This window comes from Ascaphus truei, chromosome 2 (genome assembly GCF_040206685.1).
Source record: "Ascaphus truei isolate aAscTru1 chromosome 2, aAscTru1.hap1, whole genome shotgun sequence".
NCBI lineage: Eukaryota > Metazoa > Chordata > Amphibia > Anura > Ascaphidae > Ascaphus > Ascaphus truei.
Window position 1 is genome coordinate 9,097,915 of NC_134484.1, and position 27,567 is coordinate 9,125,481.

Consider the following 27,567-nt stretch of genomic DNA (forward strand, 5'->3'; position numbering starts at 1 on the left):
ACCAGCATGCTCCTTCCTTTGTCCTACTTTCTATTCATCCCAAGAACAGTACAAAGGACACAGGTTCATCCCTAAAGGTTGGAGGAAAGGAGATTTCACCAGCAACAAATGAAAGGGTTCTTTACAGTAAGGGCAGTTACAGTGTGGAAATCATTACCCATGGAGACAGTGATGGCGGATACAATAGATTTGTTCAAAAAAAATTAGACATCTTTTTAGAAAGGAAATGTATACAGGGATATACCAAATAAGTAAACACGGGAAGGATGTTGATCCAGTGAGTAATCTGATTGCCAAAATTTGGAGTCAGGAAGGGATTTTTTTTTCCCCTTATGAGATATCATTAGATGATGTCACTGGGGTTTTTGTTTGCCTCCCTCTGGATCAATATACTGTAAATACAGATATTGGATAAAGTATCTGTCGTGTAAATCTAGCATAGGTTGAACTTGATGGACAAAAAGTATGTCTTTTTTCAAACTCATCTACTATGTAACTATATACTGGCTCCATGAAGATAAAGATTTATTGGTAATAGAAATATTAATACAGGTTATCTCCTTTGCCATCAGCTACACACAGTGATCACAGCGCCATTACACAGACAGAGATAACCCTTCCATGTACAGAAATCGGCTAATTACTGTTCAAGCAAAAGAATAACTGTGCAGAGTTTGTTATAGAAAATGCCACATATCCCACAGGCTGCAGTACTAATATGCATACAGACAGGCTGCAGTAATAATATGCATACAGACAGGCTGCAGTAATAATATGCATACAGACAGGCGGTAATAATATGCATACAGACAGGTGGTAATAATATGCATACAGACAGGCGGTAATAATATGCACACAGACAGGCGGTAATAATATGCATACAGACAGGCTGCAGTAATAATATGCATACAGACAGGCAGTAATAATATGCATACAGACAGGCGGTAATAATATGCATACAGACAGGCAGTAATAATATGCATACAGACAGGCGGTAATAATATGCATACAGACAGGCGGTAATAATATGCATACAGACAGGCAGTAATAATATGCATACAGACAGGCGGTAATAATATGCATACAGACAGGCGGTAATAATATGCATACAGACAGGCAGTAATAATATGCATACAGACAGGCGGTAATAATATGCATACAGACAGGTGGTAATAATATGCATACAGACAGGCGGTAATAATATGCACACAGACAGGCGGTAATAATATGCATACAGACAGGCTGCAGTAATAATATGCATACAGACAGGCGGTAGTAATATGCATACAGACAGGAAGTAATAATATGACATACAGACAGGCGGTAATAATATGCATACAGACAGGCAGTAATAATATGCATACAGACAGGCGGTAATAATATGCATACAGACAGGCGGTAATAATATGCATACAGACAGGCGGTAATAATATGCATACAGACAGGCGGTAATAATATGCATACAGACAGGCTGCAGTAATAATATGCATACAGACAGGCGGTAATAATATGCATACAGACAGGCAGTAATAATATGCATACAGACAGGCAGTAATAATATGTATACAGACAGGTGGTAATAATATGCATACAGACGGGCGGTAATAATATGCATACAGACAGGCAGTAATAATATGCATATAGACAGGCAGTAATAATATGCATACAGAGAGGCAGTAATAATATGCATACAGACGGGCTGCAGTAATAATATGCATACAGACAGGCGGTAATAATATGTATACAGACAGGCAGTAATAATATGCATACAGACAGGCGGTAATAATATGCATACAGACAGGCAGTAATAATATGCATACAGACAGGCGGTAATAATATGCATACAGACAGGCGATAATAATATGCATACAGACAGGCAGTAATAATATGCATACAGACAGGTGGTAAATTTCGATAGGAAATGGGCAACATCGGGAAACATAGAGTATGTTATCGGGTGCGCTAGAACAACTGGAAAGGAATATCAAAAGAATGGTCACTCTTGATATAATTATGATTTTGCAGATCAACATTTAGCACCTCACTGCAGCCTTTCCCAAGGATTTATCTGCAGCACCTACAGTATTCTTTTGAGACTTACTGTATAGAGAAGATCTTAAAGGCTAAAAAGAAATAGAGAAGGAGAAATGACTAATATGATAAGACATATACACATAGCAAAGAAAAAACCTGAATGCATATATACACACATACATATATACATACAGTTCTGTACATACATATATTTCTAGAATTAGTTCAGTTATCTTTCTTTTATATGTCTTTGTAACATCAAATATTTGTTTCTGTTCGTTACATATCCTGTTCTTTCCTTCTTCTCCAGATGTGAAACCATCAACGACATTTCCAAACCCATAATTACTCTTTTCTGCAAGGGGATGGAGGGTCGTTATGTCAGTGTGGTTATTCCTGGACGCTCAGAGTATCTCACCCTGTGTGAAGTGGAAATCTATGGGGTTACACCAAGCACAAATATAGCAAGATTGGGAGAAGCCAAACAAAGCTCCAATCACATCGGTTTTCCATATGCTATTACTGCTGATCAAGCTATTGATGGCAACAAAAAAGGTATATGTTATTCACATTTGGTAAACCTCTATTCTAAACATGAGCGCCCATTTACAATCCTTCCACTCCTAATCTCGACACGGCCTCTTTCTGCATATAAAAAGAATTCCGCAGAGATGGAATTCCATCATTAAAAGGGTTTCCCGGGCTGTGGACAAAATAATTGAAGTCCTTTACCAATGAAGCTACTACATCAGTCCCAGCTCAGTGTGTATTTTGTGTGTGTGCCTGTCTTCTGTTGGAATAGTTACCAGTCTAAAATAACCTGTTTTCGTTTTAGCGCCAAATTTAGCAAGATTGGGAGAAGCCAGTCAAAGCTCCAATTACATCACATTTGCTACTGCTGACAAAGCTATTAATGGCAACAAGAACGGTGTATTCTCTACACAAACCTGCACCCACACGAACAATGAGAAAGATCCCTGGTGGAGACTGGACTTGAAGCAGAGCTATAAGATAGATACAATTGTTATAACGAACAGGCAGGACTGCTGCCCTGAGCGTCTGAAAGGGGCCGAGGTCCGTGTCGGAAACTCTGCAGACAACAAGAACCCTGTGTGAGTACCAGCATGCTCCTTCCTTTGTCCTACTTTCTATTCATCCCAAGAGCAGTACAAAGGACACAGGTTCATCCCTAAAGGTTGGAGGAAAGGAGATTTCACCAGCAACAAATGAAAGGGTTCTTTACAGTAAGGGCAGTTACAGTGTGGAAATCATTACCCATGGAGACAGTGATGGCGGATACAATAGATTTGTTCAAAAAAAATTAGACATCTTTTTAGAAAGGAAATGTATACAGGGATATACCAAATAAGTAAACACGGGAAGGATGTTGATCCAGTGAGTAATCTGATTGCCAAAATTTGGAGTCAGTAAGGGATTTTTTTTTCCCCTTATGAAATATCATTAGATGATGTCACTGGGGGTTTTTGTTTGCCTCCCTCTGGATCAATATACTGTAAATACAGATATTGGATAAAGTATCTGTCGTGTAAATCTAGCATAGGTTGAACTTGATGGACAAAAAGTATGTCTTTTTTCAAACTCATCTACTATGTAACTATATACTGGCTCCATGAAGATAAAGATTTATTGGTAATAGAAATATTAATACAGGTTATCTCCTTTGCCACCAGCTACACACAGTGATCACAGCGCCATTACACAGACAGAGATAACCCTTCCATGTACAGAAATCGACTAATTACTGTTCAAGCAAAAGAATAACTGTGCAGAGTTTGTTATAGAAAATGCCACATATCCCACAGGCTGCAGTACTAATATGCATACAGACAGGCTGCAGTAATAATATGCATACAGACAGGCAGCAGTAATAATATGCATACAGACAGGCGGTAATAATATGCATACAGACAGGCAGTAATAATATGCATACAGACAGGCGGTAATAATATGCATACAGACAGGCGGTAATAATATGCATACAGACAGGCGGTAATAATATGCATACAGACAGGCTGCAGTAATAATATGCATACAGACAGGCTGCAGTAATAATATGCATACAGACAGGCTGCAGTAATAATATGCATACAGACAGACGGTAATAATATGCATACAGACAGGCGGTAATAATATGCATACAGACAGGCGGTAATAATATGCACACAGACAGGCGGTAATAATATGCACACAGAGAGGCGGTAATAATATGCACACAGACAGGCGGTAATAATATGCATACAGACAGGCAGTAATAATATGCATACAGACAGGTGGTAATAATATGCATACAGACAGGTGGTAATAATATGCATACAGACAGGAGGTAATAATATGCACACAGACAGGCGGTAATAATATGCATACAGACGGGCAGTAATAATATGCATACAGACAGGCGGTAATAATATGCATACAGACAGGCGGTAATAATATGTATACAGACAGGCAGTAATAATATGCATACAGACAGGCAGTAATAATATGCATACAGACAGGCAGTAATAATATGCATACAGACAGGCGGTAATAATATGCATACAGACAGGCAGTAATAATATGCATACAGACAGGTGGTAATAATATGCATACAGACAGGCGGTAATAATATGAAAACAGGGGAGCGTCAGTACCTGAAAAAATATATAAAAAAAAATACCATAGTGTATACTGCCTACACACATAATACATTAAATGGTAGGGCTCCAAGGAGCAACAGAGTGCTGGATCAAGGATTATGGTCCATAAACAGCATATAGTTAGGGAGAACGATATCCCAGAAGAGAGACAACAGAGCCAAGGTTAAAAAGCCAAAATAAAATTTATCCGCAAATGGTAAAATTTAAGGCTTACAAGATACCAGGTAAAACAGGCGTGGGTAACAGGTTAGAGTTGGAACGCCGAGTCGCGACCTCGTGGACCTCCTGCACGTCTGTCTTCTCCCCCGGTATCTGTCCTGTGCTGCAGACTGGATGCCGAAACGTCACTTCCGGTTTGACGGAACACTTGGCGCCACCGGAGCATCAGCTGGAGACTGTCTCCCTCAGGATGTCACGTTGAGGGCTACGCTCTACGCGTTTCGCACGCGTTTAGTGACGTGCGATGTCACCTCACTATATACCCAATAACACAGGCTGAAGATCTCTGTGCAGCAGGGGGTGGACAATGTGAGTGGGGACACAGGAAAATGGACTTAGAGGCTGCAGAGCCTATTCCTCAGGGTGAGCAACATCGGGAAACATAGAGTATGTTATCGGGTACGCTAGGGGACAGCTGGAAAGGAATATCAAAAGAATGGTCACTCTTGATATAATTACGATTTTGCAGATCAACATTTAGCACCTCACTGCAGACTCTCCCAAGGATTTATCTGCAGCACCTACAGTATTCTTTTGAGACTTACTGTATAGAGAAGATCTTAAAGGCTAAAAAGAAATAGAGAAGGAGAAATGACTAATATGATAAGACATATACACATAGCAAAGAAAAAACCTGAATGCATATATACATACATGCATACAGTTCTGTACATACATATGTAACGGTATTTCTGGCCCGGCCTGACCCACCCAATCTCACATTGGCCCCTGTGATCTAGCCGGCCCCCATTACAGTGTGGTAGTGTCTGGTGGTGCACCTGTTGGCAACAGGACTCCTGAGTCTCCCGCATGATGGTGTTTGGGGAGGACCCGTCCAGACAGGCAGCTGAGGTAGTGTGCTGAGTCCTACCTAGTTCCAGTGCAGCGCCTCCACCTCATCAGGGTCCCTTCGGTCACTTGGGGATGGTCCTGGCGAGGAACTCCTCCGTGGTGCTCCTCTCTGTACATTCACACACATGTACACGAGAGGGTTTGTGATTGAGAACATCTTTATTGCCTGAGTGGGCTAGCTGCCCCTCGCAGTAGATATCTAGCCACTCATGATCAGTCAGTGCCTCCCTTTAAAAGGTGTATCTCTCCTTAGATAGGGATTCCCTATCCCCGCAGGGATCACTGCCCTGTGCCAGGTCCCTGGACACAGTCGCCTCTTCAGTGACTATAACATAACCAGAACTTTCCAGTAACTGAGGCTAGGACTAGAACTTGAACTAGAACTCTCGCAGGACTAACTCTTAGACACAGTGCTGTGCCTTGTGTACACTCTGGAAGCTGACACACCTCTGACATCACTAACCATGGAGTCAGAGCATGTGACCACTCCCATCCATACACAGGGCACCCCACCAGGGTGTGAGGGCAAACCTCCATAAGTACTGCTGGCATGCCCACAACTTACCAGGCCTTACTGTCAGCAGGAGAGATGACTGTAGCCATTTTACATGACCGCTACACATATATTTCTAGAATTAGTTCAGTTATCTTTCTTTTATATGTCTTTGTAACATCAAATATTTGTTTCTGTTCGTTACTTATCCATTTCTTTCCTTCTTCTACAGATGTGGATCCATCAACGACATTTCCAAACCCATAATTACTCTTTTCTGCAAGGGGATGGAGGGTCGTTATGTCAGTGTGGTTATTCCTGGACGCTCAGAGTATCTCACCCTGTGTGAAGTGGAAGTCTATGGGGTTACACCAAGCACAAATATAGCAAGATTGGGAGAAGCCAAACAAAGCTCCAATCACATCGGTTTTCCATATACTATTACTGCTGATCAAGCTATTGATGGCAACAAAAAAGGTATGTTATTCACATTTGGTAAACCTCTATTCTAAACATGAGCGCCCATTTACAATCCTTCCACTCCTAATCTCGACACGGCCTCTTTCTGCATATAAAAAGAATCCAGCAGAGATGGAATTCCATCATTAAAAGGGTTTCCCGGGCTGTGGACAAAATAATTGAAGTCCTTTACCAATGAAGCTACTACATCAGTCCCAGCTCAGTGTGTATTTTGTGTGTGTGCCTGTCTTCTGTTGGAATAGTTACCAGTCTAAAATAACCTGTTTTCGTTTTAGCGCCAAATTTAGCAAGATTGGGAGAAGCCAGTCAAAGCTCCAATTACATCCCATTTGCTACTGCTGACAAAGCTATTGATGGCAACAAGAACGGTTTATTCTCTACACAAACCTGCACCCACACGAACAATGAGAAAGATCCCTGGTGGAAGCTGGACATGAAGCAGAGCAATAAGATAGATACAATTGTTATAGCGAACAGGCAGGACTGCTGCCCTGAGCGTCTGAAAGGGGCCGAAGTCCGTGTCGGAAACTCTGCAGACAACAAGAACCCTGTGTGAGTACCAGCATGTTCCTTCCTTTGTCCTACTTTCTATTCATCCCAAGAGCAGTACAAAGGACACAGGTTCATCCCTAAAGGTTGGAGGAAAGGAGATTTCACCAGCAACAAATGAAAGGGTTCTTTACAGTAAGGGCAGTTACAATGTGGAATTCATTACCCATGGAGACTGTGATGGCGGATACAATAGATTTGTTCAAAAAAAAGTTGGACATCTTATTAGAAAGGAAAGGTATACAGGGATATACCAAATAAGTAAACATGGGAAGGATGTTGATCCAGTGAGTAATCTGATTGCCAAAATTTGGAGTCAGGAAGGGATTTTTTTTCCCCTTATGAAATATCATTAGATGATGTCACTGGGGTTTTTTGTTTGCCTCCCTCTGGATCAATATACTGTAAATACAGATATTGGATAAAGTATCTGTCGTGTAAATCTAGCATAGGTTGAACTTGATGGACAAAAAGTATGTCTTTTTTCAAACTCATCTACTATGTAACTATATATTGGCTCCATGAAGATAAAGATTTATTGGTAATAGAAATATTAATACAGGTTATCTCTTTTGCCACCCGCTACACACAGTGATCACAGCGCCATTACACAGACAGAGAAAAACCTTCCATGTACAGAAATCGACTAATTACTGTTCTAGCTAAAGAATCAAACTGTGCAGAGTTTGTTATAGAAAATGCCACATATCCCGCAGGTTGCAGTACTAATATGCATACAGACAAGCTGCAGTAATAATATGCATACAGACAGGCTGCAGTAATAATATGCATTCAGACAGGCGTAATAATATGCATACAGACAGGCAGTAATAATATGCATTCAGACAGGCGGTAATAATATGCATACAGACAGGCGGTAATAATATGCATACAGACAGGCGGTAATAATATGCATACAGACAGGTGGTAATAATATGCATACAGACAGGCAGTAATAATATGCATACAGACAGGCGGTAATAATATGCATACAGACAGGTGGTAATAATATGCATACAGACATGCGGTAATAATATGCACACAGACAGGCTGCAGTAATAATATGCATACAGACAGGCGGTAGTAATATGCATACAGACAGGCAGTAATAATATGCATACAGACAGGCGGTAATAATATGCATACAGACAGGCGGTAATAATATGCATACAGACAGGCGGTAATAATATGCATACAGACAGGCAGTAATAATATGCATACAGACAGGCGGTAATAATATGCATACAGACAGGCAGTAATAATATGCATACAGACAGGCGGTAATAATATGCATACAGACAGGCGGTAATAATATGCATACAGACAGGCGGTAATAATATGAATACAGATAGGCGGTAATAATATGCATACAGACAGGCAGTAATAATATGTATACAGACAGGTGGTAATAATATGCATACAGACAGGCTGCAGTAATAATATGCATACAGACAGGCGGTAATAATATGCATACAGAGAGGCAGTAATAATATGCATACAGACAGGCGGTAATAATATGCATACAGACAGGCGGTAAAAATATGCATACAGACAGGCAGTAATAATATGCATACAGACAGGCGGTAATAATATGCATACAGACAGGCGGTAATAATATGCTTACAGACAGGCAGTAATAATATGCATACAGACAGGTGGTAATAATATGCTTACAGACAGGCAGTAATAATATGCATAAAGACAGGTGGTAAATTTCGATAGGAAATGGGCAACATCGGGAAACATAGAGTATGTTATCGGGTGCGCTAGAACAACTGGAAAGGAATATCAAAAGAATGGTCACTCTTGATATAATTATGATTTTGCAGATCAACATTTAGCACCTCACTGCAGCCTTTCCCAAGGATTTATCTGCAGCACCTACAGTATTCTTTTGAGACTTACTGTATAGAGAAGATCTTAAAGGCTAAAAAGAAATAGAGAAGGAGAAATGACTAATATGATAAGACATATACACATAGCAAAGAAAAAACTTGAATGCATATATACATACATATATACATACATACATACAGTTCTGTACATACATATATTTCTAGAATTAGTTCAGTTATCTTTCTTTTATATGTCTTTGTAACATCAAATATTTGTTTCTGTTCGTTACATATCCTGTTCTTTCCTTCTTCTCCAGATGTGAAACCATCAACGACATTTCCAAACCCATAATTACTCTTTTCTGCAAGGGGATGGAGGGTCGTTATGTCAGTGTGGTTATTCCTGGACGCTCAGAGTATCTCACCCTGTGTGAAGTGGAAATCTATGGGGTTACACCAAGCACAAATATAGCAAGATTGGGAGAAGCCAAACAAAGCTCCAATCACATCGGTTTTCCATATGCTATTACTGCTGATCAAGCTATTGATGGCAACAAAAAAGGTATATGTTATTCACATTTGGTAAACCTCTATTCTAAACATGAGCGCCCATTTACAATCCTTCCACTCCTAATCTCGACACGGCATATAAAAAGAATCCAGCAGAGATGGAATTCCATCATTAAAAGGGTTTCCCGGGCTGTGGACAAAATAATTGAAGTCCTTTACCAATGAAGCTACTACATCAGTCCCAGCTCAGTGTGTATTTTGTGTGTGTGCCTGTCTTCTGTTGGAATAGTTACCAGTCTAAAATAACCTGTTTTCGTTTTAGCGTCAAATTTAGCAAGATTGGGAGAAGCCAGTCAAAGCTCCAATTACATCCCATTTGCTACTGCTGACAAAGCTATTGATGGCAACAAGAACGGTGTATTCTCTACACAAACCTGCACCCACACGAACAATGAGAAAGATCCCTGGTGGAGACTGGACCTGAAGCAGAGCTATAAGATAGATACAATTGTTATAGCGAACAGGCAGGACTGCTGCCCTGAGCGTCTGAAAGGGGCCGAGGTCCGTGTCGGAAACTCTGCAGACAACAACAACCCTGTGTGAGTACCAGCATGCTCCTTCCTTTGTCCTACTTTCTATTCATCCCAAGAGCAGTACAAAGGACTCGGGCCATCCCTAAAGGTTGGAGGAAAGGAAATTTCACCAGCAACAAATGAAAGGGTTCTTTACAGTAAGGGCAGTTATAGTGTGGAATTCATTACCCATGGAGACTGTGATGGCGGATACAATAGATTTGTTCAAAAAAAGTTGGACATCTTATTAGAAAGGAAAGGTATACAGGGATATACCAAATAAGTAAACACGGGAAGGATTTTGATCCAGTGAGTAATCTGATTGCCAAAATTTGGAGTCAGGAAGGGATTTTTTTTCTCCTTATGAAATATCATTAGATGATGTCACTGGGGTTTTTTGTTTGCCTCCCTCTGGATCAATATACTGTAAATACAGATATTGGATAAAGTATCTGTCGTGTAAATCTAGCATAGGTTGAACTTGATGGACAAAAAGTATGTATTTTTTCAAACTCATCTACTATGTAACTATATATTGGCTCCATGAAGATAAAGATTTATTGGTAATAGAAATATTAATACAGGTTATCTCCTTTGCCACCAGCTACACACAGTGATCACAGCGCCATTACACAGACAGAGAAAAACCTTCCATGTACAGAAATCGACTAATTACTGTTCTAGCTAAAGAATCAAACTGTGCAGAGTTTGTTATAGAAAATGCCACATATCCCGCAGGCTGCAGTACTAATATGCATACAGACAGGCTGCAGTAATAATATGCATACAGACAGGCTGCAGTAATAATATGCATACAGACAGGCGTAATAATATGCATACAGACAGGCGTAATAATATGCATTCAGACAGGCGGTAATAATATGCATACAGACAGGCAGTAATAATATGCATTCAGACAGGCGGTAATAATATGCATACAGACAGGCGGTAATAATATGCATACAGACAGGCGGTAATAATATGCATACAGACAGGTGGTAATAATATGCATACAGACAGGCGGTAATAATATGCATACAGACAGGCAGTAATAATATGCATACAGACAGGCGGTAATAATATGCATACAGACAGGCAGTAATAATATGCATACAGACAGGTGGTAATAATATGCATACAGACAGGCGGTAATAATATGCACACAGACAGGCGGTAATAATATGCATACAGACAGGCTGCAGTAATAATATGCATACAGACAGGCGGTAGTAATATGCATACAGACAGGCAGTAATAATATGCATACAGACAGGCGGTAATAATATGCATACAGACAGGCAGTAATAATATGCATACAGACAGGTGGTAATAATATGCATACAGACAGGCAGTAATAATATGCATACAGACAGGCGGTAATAATATGCATACAGACAGGCAGTAATAATATGCACACAGACAGGCGGTAATAATATGCATACAGACAGGGGGTAATAATATGCATACAGACAGGCGGTAATAATATGCATACAGAAAGGCAGTAATAATATGTATACAGACAGGTGGTAATAATATGCATACAGACAGGCGGTAATAATATGCATACAGACAGGCGGTAATAATATGCATACAGACAGGCAGTAATAATATGTATACAGACAGGTGGTAATAATATGCATACAGACGGGCGGTAATAATATGCATACAGACAGGCGGTAATAATATGCATACAGACAGGCAGTAATAATATGCATACAGACAGGCGGTAATAATATGCATACAGACAGGCGATAATAATATGCATACAGACAGGCAGTAATAATATGCATACAGACAGGTGGTAAATTTCGATAGGAAATGGGCAACATCGGGAAACATAGAGTATGTTATCGGGTGCGCTAGAGGACAACTGGAAAGGAATATCAAAAGAATGGTCACTCTTGATATAATTATGATTTTGCAGATGAACATTTAGCACCTCACTGCAGCCTTTCCCAAGGATTTATCTGCAGCACCTACAGTATTCTTTTGAGACTTACTGTATAGAGAAGATCTTAAAGGCTAAAAAGAAATAGAGAAGGAGAAATGACTAATATAAGACATATACACATAGCAAAGAAAAAACCTGAATGCATATATACATACATATATACATACATACATACAGTTCTGTACATACATATATTTCTAGAATTAGTTCAGTTATCTTTCTTTTATATGTCTTTGTAACATCAAATATTTGTTTCTGTTCGTTACATATCCTGTTCTTTCCTTCTTCTCCAGATGTGAAACCATCAACGACATTTCCAAACCCATAATTACTCTTTTCTGCAAGGGGATGGAGGGTCGTTATGTCAGTGTGGTTATTCCTGGACGCTCAGAGTATCTCACCCTGTGTGAAGTGGAAATCTATGGGGTTACACCAAGCACAAATATAGCAAGATTGGGAGAAGCCAAACAAAGCTCCAATCACATCGGTTTTCCATATGCTATTACTGCTGATCAAGCTATTGATGGCAACAAAAAAGGTATATGTTATTCACATTTGGTAAACCTCTATTCTAAACATGAGCGCCCATTTACAATCCTTCCACTCCTAATCTCGACACGGCCTCTTTCTGCATATAAAAAGAATCCAGCAGAGATGGAATTCCATCATTAAAAGGGTTTCCCGGGCTGTGGACAAAATAATTGAAGTCCTTTACCAATGAAGCTACTACATCAGCCCCAGCTCAGTGTGTATTTTGTGTGTGTGCCTGTCTTCTGTTGGAATAGTTACCAGTCTAAAATAACCTGTTTTCGTTTTAGCGCCAAATTTAGCAAGATTGGGAGAAGCCAGTCAAAGCTCCAATTACATCCCATTTGCTACTGCTGACAAAGCTATTGATGGCAACAAGAACGGTGTATTCTCTACACAAACCTGCACCCACACGAACAATGAGAAAGATCCCTGGTGGAGACTGGACCTGAAGCAGAGCTATAAGATAGATACAATTGTTATAGCGAACAGGCAGGACTGCTGCCCTGAGCGTCTGAAAGGGGCCGAGGTCCGTGTCGGAAACTCTGCAGACAACAACAACCCTGTGTGAGTACCAGCATGCTCCTTCCTTTGTCCTACTTTCTATTCATCCCAAGAGCAGTACAAAGGACACAGGTTCATCCCTAAAGGTTGGAGGAAAGGAGATTTCACCAGCAACAAATGAAAGGGTTCTTTACAGTAAGGGCAGTTACAATGTGGAATTCATTACCCATGGAGACTGTGATGGCGGATACAATAGATTTGTTCAAAAAAAAGTTGGACATCTTATTAGAAAGGAAAGGTATACAGGGATATACCAAATAAGTAAACATGGGAAGGATGTTGATCCAGTGAGTAATCTGATTGCCAAAATTTGGAGTCAGGAAGGGATTTTTTTTCCCCTTATGAAATATCATTAGATGATGTCACTGGGGTTTTTTGTTTGCCTCCCTCTGGATCAATATACTGTAAATACAGATATTGGATAAAGTATCTGTCGTGTAAATCTAGCATAGGTTGAACTTGATGGACAAAAAGTATGTCTTTTTTCAAACTCATCTACTATGTAACTATATATTGGCTCCATGAAGATAAAGATTTATTGGTAATAGAAATATTAATACAGGTTATCTCCTTTGCCACCCGCTACACACAGTGATCACAGCGCCATTACACAGACAGAGAAAAACCTTCCATGTACAGAAATCGACTAATTACTGTTCTAGCAAAAGAATAACTGTGCAGAGTTTGTTATAGAAAATGCCACATATCCCGCAGGCTGCAGTACTAATATGCATACAGACAGGCTGCAGTAATAATATGCATACAGACAGGCTGCAGTAATAATATGCATACAGACAGGCGTAATAATATGCATACAGACAGGCAGTAATAATATGCATTCAGACAGGCGGTAATAATATGCATACAGACAGGCGGTAATAATATGCATACAGACAGGCGGTAATAATATGCATACAGACAGGTGGTAATAATATGCATACAGACATGCGGTAATAATATGCACACAGACAGGCTGCAGTAATAATATGCATACAGACAGGCGGTAGTAATATGCATACAGACAGGCAGTAATAATATGCATACAGACAGGCGGTAATAATATGCATACAGACAGGCGGTAATAATATGCATACAGACAGGCGGTAATAATATGCATACAGACAGGCAGTAATAATATGCATACAGACAAGCGGTAATAATATGCATACAGACAGGCAGTAATAATATGCATACAGACAGGCGGTAATAATATGCATACAGACAGGCGGTAATAATATGCATACAGACAGGCGGTAATAATATGCATACAGATAGGCGGTAATAATATGCATACAGACAGGCAGTAGTAATATGTATACAGACAGGTGGTAATAATATGCATACAGACAGGCGGTAATAATATGCATACAGACAGGCGGTAATAATATGCATACAGAGAGGCAGTAATAATATGCATACAGACAGGCGGTAATAATATGCATACAGACAGGCGGTAAAAATATGCATACAGACAGGCAGTAATAATATGCATACAGACAGGCGGTAATAATATGCATACAGACAGGCGGTAATAATATGCTTACAGACAGGCAGTAATAATATGCATACAGACAGGTGGTAATAATATGCTTACAGACAGGCAGTAATAATATGCATAAAGACAGGTGGTAAATTTCGATAGGAAATGGGCAACATCGGGAAACATAGAGTATGTTATCGGGTGCGCTAGAACAACTGGAAAGGAATATCAAAAGAATGGTCACTCTTGATATAATTATGATTTTGCAGATCAACATTTAGCACCTCACTGCAGCCTTTCCCAAGGATTTATCTGCAGCACCTACAGTATTCTTTTGAGACTTACTGTATAGAGAAGATCTTAAAGGCTAAAAAGAAATAGAGAAGGAGAAATGACTAATATGATAAGACATATACACATAGCAAAGAAAAAACCTGAATGCATATATACATACATATATACATACATACATACAGTTCTGTACATACATATATTTCTAGAATTAGTTCAGTTATCTTTCTTTTATATGTCTTTGTAACATCAAATATTTGTTTCTGTTCGTTACATATCCTGTTCTTTCCTTCTTCTCCAGATGTGAAACCATCAACGACATTTCCAAACCCATAATTACTCTTTTCTGCAAGGGGATGGAGGGTCGTTATGTCAGTGTGGTTATTCCTGGACGCTCAGAGTATCTCACCCTGTGTGAAGTGGAAATCTATGGGGTTACACCAAGCACAAATATAGCAAGATTGGGAGAAGCCAAACAAAGCTCCAATCACATCGGTTTTCCATATGCTATTACTGCTGATCAAGCTATTGATGGCAACAAAAAAGGTATATGTTATTCACATTTGGTAAACCTCTATTCTAAACATGAGCGCCCATTTACAATCCTTCCACTCCTAATCTCGACACGGCCTCTTTCTGCATATAAAAAGAATCCAGCAGAGATGGAATTCCATCATTAAAAGGGTTTCCCGGGCTGTGGACAAAATAATTGAAGTCCTTTACCAATGAAGCTACTACATCAGCCCCAGCTCAGTGTGTATTTTGTGTGTGTGCCTGTCTTCTGTTGGAATAGTTACCAGTCTAAAATAACCTGTTTTCGTTTTAGCGCCAAATTTAGCAAGATTGGGAGAAGCCAGTCAAAGCTCCAATTACATCCCATTTGCTACTGCTGACAAAGCTATTGATGGCAACAAGAACGGTGTATTCTCTACACAAACCTGCACCCACACGAACAATGAGAAAGATCCCTGGTGGAGACTGGACCTGAAGCAGAGCTATAAGATAGATACAATTGTTATAGCGAACAGGCAGGACTGCTGCCCTGAGCGTCTGAAAGGGGCCGAGGTCCGTGTCGGAAACTCTGCAGACAACAACAACCCTGTGTGAGTACCAGCATGCTCCTTCCTTTGTCCTACTTTCTATTCATCCCAAGAGCAGTACAAAGGACACAGGTTCATCCCTAAAGGTTGGAGGAAAGGAGATTTCACCAGCAACAAATGAAAGGGTTCTTTACAGTAAGGGCAGTTACAATGTGGAATTCATTACCCATGGAGACTGTGATGGCGGATACAATAGATTTGTTCAAAAAAAAGTTGGACATCTTATTAGAAAGGAAAGGTATACAGGGATATACCAAATAAGTAAACATGGGAAGGATGTTGATCCAGTGAGTAATCTGATTGCCAAAATTTGGAGTCAGGAAGGGATTTTTTTTCCCCTTATGAAATATCATTAGATGATGTCACTGGGGTTTTTTGTTTGCCTCCCTCTGGATCAATATACTGTAAATACAGATATAGGATAAAGTATCTGTCGTGTAAATCTAGCATAGGTTGAACTTGATGGACAAAAAGTATGTCTTTTTTCAAACTCATCTACTATGTAACTATATATTGGCTCCATGAAGATAAAGATTTATTGGTAATAGAAATATTAATACAGGTTATCTCCTTTGCCACCAGCTACACACAGTGATCACAGCGCCATTACACAGACAGAGAAAAACCTTCCATGTACAGAAATCGACTAATTACTGTTCTAGCTAAAGAATCAAACTGTGCAGAGTTTGTTATAGAAAATGCCACATATCCCGCAGGCTGCAGTACTAATATGCATACAGACAGGCTGCAGTAATAATATGCATACAGACAGGCTGCAGTAATAATATGCATACAGACAGGCGTAATAATATGCATACAGACAGGCGTAATAATATGCATTCAGACAGGCGGTAATAATATGCATACAGACAGGCAGTAATAATATGCATTCAGACAGGCGGTAATAATATGCATACAGACAGGCGGTAATAATATGCATACAGACAGGCGGTAATAATATGCATACAGACAGGTGGTAATAATATGCATACAGACAGGCGGTAATAATATGCATACAGACAGGCAGTAATAATATGCATACAGACAGGCAGTAATAATATGCATACAGACAGGCGGTAATAATATGCATTCAGACAGGCGGTAATAATATGCATACAGACAGGCAGTAATAATATGCATACAGACAGGCGGTAATAATATGCATACAGACAGGCAGTAATAATATGCATACAGACAGGCGGTAATAATATGCATACAGACAGGCGGTAATAATATGCATACAGACAGGCGGTAATAATATGCATACAGATAGGCGGTAATAATATGCATACAGACAGGCAGTAGTAATATGTATACAGACAGGTGGTAATAATATGCATACAGACAGGCGGTAATAATATGCATACAGACAGGCGGTAATAATATGCATACAGAGAGGCAGTAATAATATGCATACAGACAGGCGGTAATAATATGCATACAGACAGGCGGTAAAAATATGCATACAGACAGGCAGTAATAATATGCATACAGACAGGCGGTAATAATATGCATACAGACAGGCGGTAATAATATGCTTACAGACAGGCAGTAATAATATGCATACAGACAGGTGGTAATAATATGCTTACAGACAGGCAGTAATAATATGCATAAAGACAGGTGGTAAATTTCGATAGGAAATGGGCAACATCGGGAAACATAGAGTATGTTATCGGGTGCGCTAGAACAACTGGAAAGGAATATCAAAAGAATGGTCACTCTTGATATAATTATGATTTTGCAGATCAACATTTAGCACCTCACTGCAGCCTTTCCCAAGGATTTATCTGCAGCACCTACAGTATTCTTTTGAGACTTACTGTATAGAGAAGATCTTAAAGGCTAAAAAGAAATAGAGAAGGAGAAATGACTAATATGATAAGACATATACACATAGCAAAGAAAAAACCTGAATGCATATATACATACATATATACATACATACATACAGTTCTGTACATACATATATTTCTAGAATTAGTTCAGTTATCTTTCTTTTATATGTCTTTGTAACATCAAATATTTGTTTCTGTTCGTTACATATCCTGTTCTTTCCTTCTTCTCCAGATGTGAAACCATCAACGACATTTCCAAACCCATAATTACTCTTTTCTGCAAGGGGATGGAGGGTTGTTATGTCAGTGTGGTTATTCCTGGACGCTCAGAGTATCTCACCCTGTGTGAAGTGGAAATCTATGGGGTTACACCAAGCACAAATATAGCAAGATTGGGAGAAGCCAAACAAAGCTCCAATCACATCGGTTTTCCATATGCTATTACTGCTGATCAAGCTATTGATGGCAACAAAAAAGGTATATGTTATTCACATTTGGTAAACCTCTATTCTAAATATGAGCGCCCATTTACAATCCTTCCACTCCTAATCTCGACACGGCCTCTTTCTGCATATAAAAAGAATCCAGCAGAGATGGAATTCCATCATTAAAAGGGTTTCCCGGGCTGTGGACAAAATAATTGAAGTCCTTTACCAATGAAGCTACTACATCAGTCCCAGCTCAGTGTGTATTTTGTGTGTGTGCCTGTCTTCTGTTGGAATAGTTACCAGTCTAAAATAACCTGTTTTCGTTTTAGCGTCAAATTTAGCAAGATTGGGAGAAGCCAGTCAAAGCTCCAATTACATCCCATTTGCTACTGCTGACAAAGCTATTGATGGCAACAAGAACGGTGTATTCTCTACACAAACCTGCACCCACACGAACAATGAGAAAGATCCCTGGTGGAGACTGGACCTGAAGCAGAGCTATAAGATAGATACAATTGTTATAGCGAACAGGCAGGACTGCTGCCCTGAGCGTCTGAAAGGGGCCGAGGTCCGTGTCGGAAACTCTGCAGACAACAACAACCCTGTGTGAGTACCAGCATGCTCCTTCCTTTGTCCTACTTTCTATTCATCCCAAGAGCAGTACAAAGGACTCGGGCCATCCCTAAAGGTTGGAGGAAAGGAAATTTCACCAGCAACATATGAAAGGGTTCTTTACAGTAAGGGCAGTTATAGTGTGGAATTCATTACCCATGGAGACTGTGATGGCGGATACAATAGATTTGTTCAAAAAAAAGTTGGACATCTTATTAGAAAGGAAAGGTATACAGGGATATACCAAATAAGTAAACACGGGAAGGATTTTGATCCAGTGAGTAATCTGATTGCCAAAATTTGGAGTCAGGAAGGGATTTTTTTTCTCCTTATGAAATATCATTAGATGATGTCACTGGGGTTTTTTGTTTGCCTCCCTCTGGATCAATATACTGTAAATACAGATATTGGATAAAGTATCTGTCGTGTAAATCTAGCATAGGTTGAACTTGATGGACAAAAAGTATGTATTTTTTCAAACTCATCTACTATGTAACTATATATTGGCTCCATGAAGATAAAGATTTATTGGTAATAGAAATATTAATACAGGTTATCTCCTTTGCCACCAGCTACACACAGTGATCACAGCGCCATTACACAGACAGAGATAACCCTTCCATGTACAGAAATCGACTAATTACTGTTCTAGCTAAAGAATCAAACTGTGCAGAGTTTGTTATAGAAAATGCCACATATCCCGCAGGCTGCAGTACTAATATGCATACAGACAGGCTGCAGTAATAATATGCATACAGACAGGCTGCAGTAATAATATGCATACAGACAGGCGTAATAATATGCATACAGACAGGCAGTAATAATATGCATTCAGACAGGCGGTAATAATATGCATACAGACAGGCGGTAATAATATGCATACAGACAGGCGGTAATAATATGCATACAGACAGGTGGTAATAATATGCATACAGACAGGCGGTAATAATATGCATACAGACAGGCAGTAATAATATGCATACAGACAGGCGGTAATAATATGCATACAGACAGGCAGTAATAATATGCATACAGACAGGTGGTAATAATATGCATACAGACAGGCGGTAATAATATGCACACAGACAGGCGGTAATAATATGCATACAGACAGGCTGCAGTAATAATATGCATACAGACAGGCGGTAGTAATATGCATACAGACAGGCAGTAATAATATGCATACAGACAGGCGGTAATAATATGCATACAGACAGGCAGTAATAATATGCATACAGACAGGTGGTAATAATATGCATACAGACAGGCGGTAATAATATGCATACAGACAGGCGGTAATAATATGCATTCAGACAGGCAGTAATAATATGCACACAGACAGGCGGTAATAATATGCATACAGACAGGGGGTAATAATATGCATACAGACAGGCGGTAATAATATGCATACAGAAAGGCAGTAATAATATGTATACAGACAGGTGGTAATAATATGCATACAGACAGGCGGTAATAATATGCATACAGACAGGCGGTAATAATATGCATACAGACAGGCAGTAATAATATGTATACAGACAGGTGGTAATAATATGCATACAGACGGGCGGTAATAATATGCATACAGACAGGCGGTAATAATATGCATACAGACAGGCAGTAATAATATGCATACAGAGAGGCGGTAATAATATGCATACAGACGGGCTGCAGTAATAATATGCATACAGACAGGCAGTAATAATATGCATACAGACAGGCGGTAATAATATGCATACAGACAGGCGATAATAATATGCATACAGACAGGCGGTAATAATATGCATACAGACAGGCGATAATAATATGCATACAGACAGGCAGTAATAATATGCATACAGACAGGTGGTAAATTTCGATAGGAAATGGGCAACATCGGGAAACATAGAGTATGTTATCGGGTGCGCTAGAACAACTGGAAAGGAATATCAAAAGAATGGTCACTCTTGATATAATTATGATTTTGCAGATGAACATTTAGCACCTCACTGCAGCCTTTCCCAAGGATTTATCTGCAGCACCTACAGTATTCTTTTGAGACTTACTGTATAGAGAAGATCTTAAAGGCTAAAAAGAAATAGAGAAGGAGAAATGACTAATATAAGACATATACACATAGCAAAGAAAAAACCTGAATGCATATATACATACATATATACATACATACATACAGTTCTGTACATACATATATTTCTAGAATTAGTTCAGTTATCTTTCTTTTATATGTCTTTGTAACATCAAATATTTGTTTCTGTTCGTTACATATCCTGTTCTTTCCTTCTTCTCCAGATGTGAAACCATCAACGACATTTCCAAACCCATAATTACTCTTTTCTGCAAGGGGATGGAGGGTCGTTATGTCAGTGTGGTTATTCCTGGACGCTCAGAGTATCTCACCCTGTGTGAAGTGGAAATCTATGGGGTTACACCAAGCACAAATATAGCAAGATTGGGAGAAGCCAAACAAAGCTCCAATCACATCGGTTTTCCATATGCTATTACTGCTGATCAAGCTATTGATGGCAACAAAAAAGGTATATGTTATTCACATTTGGTAAACCTCTATTCTAAACATGAGCGCCCATTTACAATCCTTCCACTCCTAATCTCGACACGGCCTCTTTCTGCATATAAAAAGAATCCAGCAGAGATGGAATTCCATCATTAAAAGGGTTTCCCGGGCTGTGGACAAAATAATTGAAGTCCTTTACCAATGAAGCTACTACATCAGCCCCAGCTCAGTGTGTATTTTGTGTGTGTGCCTGTCTTCTGTTGGAATAGTTACCAGTCTAAAATAACCTGTTTTCGTTTTAGCGCCAAATTTAGCAAGATTGGGAGAAGCCAGTCAAAGCTCCAATTACATCCCATTTGCTACTGCTGACAAAGCTATTGATGGCAACAAGAACGGTGTATTCTCTACACAAACCTGCACCCACACGAACAATGAGAAAGATCCCTGGTGGAGACTGGACCTGAAGCAGAGCTATAAGATAGATACAATTGTTATAGCGAACAGGCAGGACTGCTGCCCTGAGCGTCTGAAAGGGGCCGAGGTCCGTGTCGGAAACTCTGCAGACAACAACAACCCTGTGTGAGTACCAGCATGCTCCTTCCTTTGTCCTACTTTCTATTCATCCCAAGAGCAGTACAAAGGACTCGGGCCATCCCTAAAGGTTGGAGGAAAGGAAATTTCACCAGCAACAAATGAAAGGGTTCTTTACAGTAAGGGCAGTTATAGTGTGGAATTCATTACCCATGGAGACTGTGATGGCGGATACAATAGATTTGTTCAAAAAAAGTTGGACATCTTATTAGAAAGGAAAGGTATACAGGGATATACCAAATAAGTAAACACGGGAAGGATTTTGATCCAGTGAGTAATCTGATTGCCAAAATTTGGAGTCAGGAAGGGATTTTTTTTCTCCTTATGAAATATCATTAGATGATGTCACTGGGGTTTTTTGTTTGCCTCCCTCTGGATCAATATACTGTAAATACAGATATTGGATAAAGTATCTGTCGTGTAAATCTAGCATAGGTTGAACTTGATGGACAAAAAGTATGTATTTTTTCAAACTCATCTACTATGTAACTATATATTGGCTCCATGAAGATAAAGATTTATTGGTAATAGAAATATTAATACAGGTTATCTCCTTTGCCACCAGCTACACACAGTGATCACAGCGCCATTACACAGACAGAGATAACCCTTCCATGTACAGAAATCGACTAATTACTGTTCTAGCTAAAGAATCAAACTGTGCAGAGTTTGTTATAGAAAATGCCACATATCCCGCAGGCTGCAGTACTAATATGCATACAGACATGCTGCAGTAATAATATGCATACAGACAGGCTGCAGTAATAATATGCATACAGACAGGCGTAATAATATGCATACAGACAGGCAGTAATAATATGCATTCAGACAGGCGGTAATAATATGCATACAGACAGGCGGTAATAATATGCATACAGACAGGCGGTAATAATATGCATACAGACAGGTGGTAATAATATGCATACAGACAGGCGGTAATAATATGCATACAGACAGGCAGTAATAATATGCATACAGACAGGCGGTAATAATATGCATACAGACAGGCAGTAATAATATGCATACAGACAGGTGGTAATAATATGCATACAGACAGGCGGTAATAATATGCACACAGACAGGCGGTAATAATATGCATACAGACAGGCTGCAGTAATAATATGCATACAGACAGGCGGTAGTAATATGCATACAGACAGGCAGTAATAATATGCATACAGACAGGCGGTAATAATATGCATACAGACAGGCAGTAATAATATGCATACAGACAGGTGGTAATAATATGCATACAGACAGGCAGTAATAATATGCATACAGACAGGCGGTAATAATATGCATACAGACAGGCAGTAATAATATGCACACAGACAGGCGGTAATAATATGCATACAGACAGGGGGTAATAATATGCATACAGACAGGCGGTAATAATATGCATACAGAAAGGCAGTAATAATATGTATACAGACAGGTGGTAATAATATGCATACAGACAGGCGGTAATAATATGCATACAGACAGGCGGTAATAATATGCATACAGACAGGCAGTAATAATATGTATACAGACAGGTGGTAATAATATGCATACAGACGGGCGGTAATAATATGCATACAGACAGGCGGTAATAATATGCATACAGACAGGCAGTAATAATATGCATACAGACAGGCGGTAATAATATGCATACAGACAGGCGATAATAATATGCATACAGACAGGCAGTAATAATATGCATACAGACAGGTGGTAAATTTCGATAGGAAATGGGCAACATCGGGAAACATAGAGTATGTTATCGGGTGCGCTAGAGGACAACTGGAAAGGAATATCAAAAGAATGGTCACTCTTGATATAATTATGATTTTGCAGATGAACATTTAGCACCTCACTGCAGCCTTTCCCAAGGATTTATCTGCAGCACCTACAGTATTCTTTTGAGACTTACTGTATAGAGAAGATCTTAAAGGCTAAAAAGAAATAGAGAAGGAGAAATGACTAATATAAGACATATACACATAGCAAAGAAAAAACCTGAATGCATATATACATACATATATACATACATACATACAGTTCTGTACATACATATATTTCTAGAATTAGTTCAGTTATCTTTCTTTTATATGTCTTTGTAACATCAAATATTTGTTTCTGTTCGTTACATATCCTGTTCTTTCCTTCTTCTCCAGATGTGAAACCATCAACGACATTTCCAAACCCATAATTACTCTTTTCTGCAAGGGGATGGAGGGTCGTTATGTCAGTGTGGTTATTCCTGGACGCTCAGAGTATCTCACCCTGTGTGAAGTGGAAATCTATGGGGTTACACCAAGCACAAATATAGCAAGATTGGGAGAAGCCAAACAAAGCTCCAATCACATCGGTTTTCCATATGCTATTACTGCTGATCAAGCTATTGATGGCAACAAAAAAGGTATATGTTATTCACATTTGGTAAACCTCTATTCTAAACATGAGCGCCCATTTACAATCCTTCCACTCCTAATCTCGACACGGCCTCTTTCTGCATATAAAAAGAATCCAGCAGAGATGGAATTCCATCATTAAAAGGGTTTCCCGGGCTGTGGACAAAATAATTGAAGTCCTTTACCAATGAAGCTACTACATCAGCCCCAGCTCAGTGTGTATTTTGTGTGTGTGCCTGTCTTCTGTTGGAATAGTTACCAGTCTAAAATAACCTGTTTTCGTTTTAGCGCCAAATTTAGCAAGATTGGGAGAAGCCAGTCAAAGCTCCAATTACATCCCATTTGCTACTGCTGACAAAGCTATTGATGGCAACAAGAACGGTGTATTCTCTACACAAACCTGCACCCACACGAACAATGAGAAAGATCCCTGGTGGAGACTGGACCTGAAGCAGAGCTATACGATAGATACAATTGTTATAGCGAACAGGCAGGACTGCTGCCCTGAGCGTCTGAAAGGGGCTGAGGTCCGTGTCGGAAACTCTGCAGACAACAACAACCCTGTGTGAGTACCAGCATGCTCCTTCCTTTGTCCTACTTTCTATTCATCCCAAGAGCAGTACAAAGGACTCGGGGCCATCCCCAAAGGTTGGAGGAAAGGAGATTTCACCAGCAACAAATGAAAGGGTTCTTTACAGTAAGGGCAGTTACAATGTGGAATTCATTACCCATGGAGACTGTGATGGCGGATACAATAGATTTGTTCAAAAAAAGTTGGACATCTTATTAGAAAGGAAAGGTATACAGGGATATACCAAATAAGTAAACACGGGAAGGATGTTGATCCAGTGAGTAATCTGATTGCCAAAATTTGGAGTCAGGAAGGGATTTTTTTTCCCCTTATGAAATATCATTAGATGATGTCACTGGGGTTTTTTGTTTGCCTCCCTCTGGATCAATATACTGTAAATACAGATATTGGATAAAGTATCTGTCGTGTAAATCTAGCATAGGTTGAACTTGATGGACAAAAAGTATGTATTTTTTCAAACTCATCTACTATGTAACTATATATTGGCTTCATGAAGATAAAGATTTATTTGTAATAGAAATATTAATACAGGTTATCTCCTTTGCCACCAGCTACACACAGTGATCACAGCACAGACAGAGATAACCCTTCCATGTACAGAAATCGACTAATTACTGTTCTAGCTAAAGAATCAAACTGTGCACAGTTTGTTATAGAAAATGCCACATATCCCGCAGGCTGCAGTACTAATATGCATACAGACAGGCTGCAGTAATAATATGCATACAGACAGGCTGCAGTAATAATATGCATACAGACAGGCGTAATAATATGCATACAGACAGGCAGTAATAATATGCATTCAGCCAGGCGGTAATAATATCCATACAGACAGGCGGTAATAATATGCATACAGACAGGCGGTAATAATATGCATACAGACAGGTGGTAATAATATGCATACAGACAGGCGGTAATAATATGCACACAGACAGGCGGTAATAATATGCATACAGACAGGCTGCAGTAATAATATGCATACAGACAGGCGGTAGTAATATGCATACAGACAGGCAGTAATAATATGCATACAGACAGGCGGTAATAATATGCATACAGACAGGCAGTAATAATATGCATACAGACAGGCGGTAATAATATGCATACAGACAGGCTGTAATAATATGCATACAGACAGGCGGTAATAATATGCATACAGACAGGCAGTAATAATATGCATACAGACAGGCAGTAATAATATGTATACAGACAGGCGGTAATAATATGCATACAGACGGGCTGCAGTAATAATATTCATACAGACAGGCGGTAATAATATGCATACAGACAGGCGGTAATAATATGCATACAGACAGGCGGTAATAATATGCATACAGAGAGGCAATAATAATATGCATACAGACAGGCAGTAATAACATGCATACAGACAGGTGGTAATAATATGCATACAGACAGGCTGCAGTAATAATATGCATACAGACAGGCGGTAATAATATGCATACAGACAGGCGATAATAATATGCATACAGACAGGCAGTAATAATATGCATACAGACAGGCGGTAATAATATGCATACAGACAGGCAGTAATAATATGCATACAGACAGGCGGTAATAATATGCATACAGACAGGCAGTAATAATATGCATACAGACAGGCAGTAATAATATGCATACAGACAGGCGGTAATAATATGCATACAGACAGGCGGTAGTAATATGCATACAGACAGGCGGTAATAATATGCATACAGACAGGCGGTAATAATATGCATACAGAGAGGCAGTAATAATATGCATACAGACAGGCGGTAATAATATGCATACAGACAGGCGGTAATAATATGCATACAGACAGGCAGTAATAATATGCATACAGACAGGCAGTAATAATATGCATACAGACAGGTGGTAAATTTCGATAGGAAATGGGCAACATCGGGAAACATAGAGTTTGTTATCGGGTGCGCTAGAGGACAACTGGAAAGGAATATCAAAAGAATGGTCACTCTTGATATAATTATGATTTTGCAGATCAACATTTAGCACCTCACTGCAGCCTTTCCCAAGGATTTATCTGCAGCACCTACAGTATTTTTTTGAGACTTACTGTATAGAGAAGATCTTAAAGGCTAAAAAGAAATAGAGAAGGAGAAATGACTAATATGATAAGACATATACACATAGCAAAGAAAAAACCTGAATGCATATATACATACATATATACATACATACATACATACAGTTCTGTACATACATATATTTCTAGAATTAGTTCAGTTATCTTTCTTTTATATGTCTTTGTAACATCAAATATTTGTTTCTGTTCGTTACATATCCTGTTCTTTCCTTCTTCTCCAGATGTGAAACCATCAACGACATTTCCAAACCCATAATTACTCTTTTCTGCAAGGGGATGGAGGGTCGTTATGTCAGTGTGGTTATTCCTGGACGCTCAGAGTATCTCACCCTGTGTGAAGTGGAAATCTATGGGGTTACACCAAGCACAAATATAGCAAGATTGG

At 39.3% G+C, this 27,567-nt stretch overlaps 1 protein-coding gene across 1 annotated transcript in view; it reads left to right on the forward strand.

The window, feature by feature from the left end:
* The window catches only part of LOC142488078 (uncharacterized), a 908,622-nt gene that overhangs the window by 24,381 nt on the left and 856,674 nt on the right, over positions 1-27,567 (forward strand). The window contains exons 20-36 of the mRNA XM_075588453.1: positions 2,345-2,494; positions 2,871-3,146; positions 6,488-6,630; positions 7,011-7,287; positions 9,437-9,579; positions 9,952-10,228; positions 12,446-12,690; positions 12,971-13,247; positions 15,317-15,466; positions 15,843-16,118; positions 18,186-18,328; positions 18,711-18,987; positions 21,283-21,425; positions 21,808-22,084; positions 24,253-24,386; positions 24,760-25,054; positions 27,404-27,553. Of these exons, the coding sequence (XP_075444568.1) occupies positions 2,345-2,494; positions 2,871-3,146; positions 6,488-6,630; positions 7,011-7,287; positions 9,437-9,579; positions 9,952-10,228; positions 12,446-12,690; positions 12,971-13,247; positions 15,317-15,466; positions 15,843-16,118; positions 18,186-18,328; positions 18,711-18,987; positions 21,283-21,425; positions 21,808-22,084; positions 24,253-24,386; positions 24,760-25,054; positions 27,404-27,553 (3,633 nt within the window). The remainder of the gene's footprint in view (positions 1-2,344; positions 2,495-2,870; positions 3,147-6,487; positions 6,631-7,010; positions 7,288-9,436; positions 9,580-9,951; positions 10,229-12,445; positions 12,691-12,970; positions 13,248-15,316; positions 15,467-15,842; positions 16,119-18,185; positions 18,329-18,710; positions 18,988-21,282; positions 21,426-21,807; positions 22,085-24,252; positions 24,387-24,759; positions 25,055-27,403; positions 27,554-27,567) is intronic.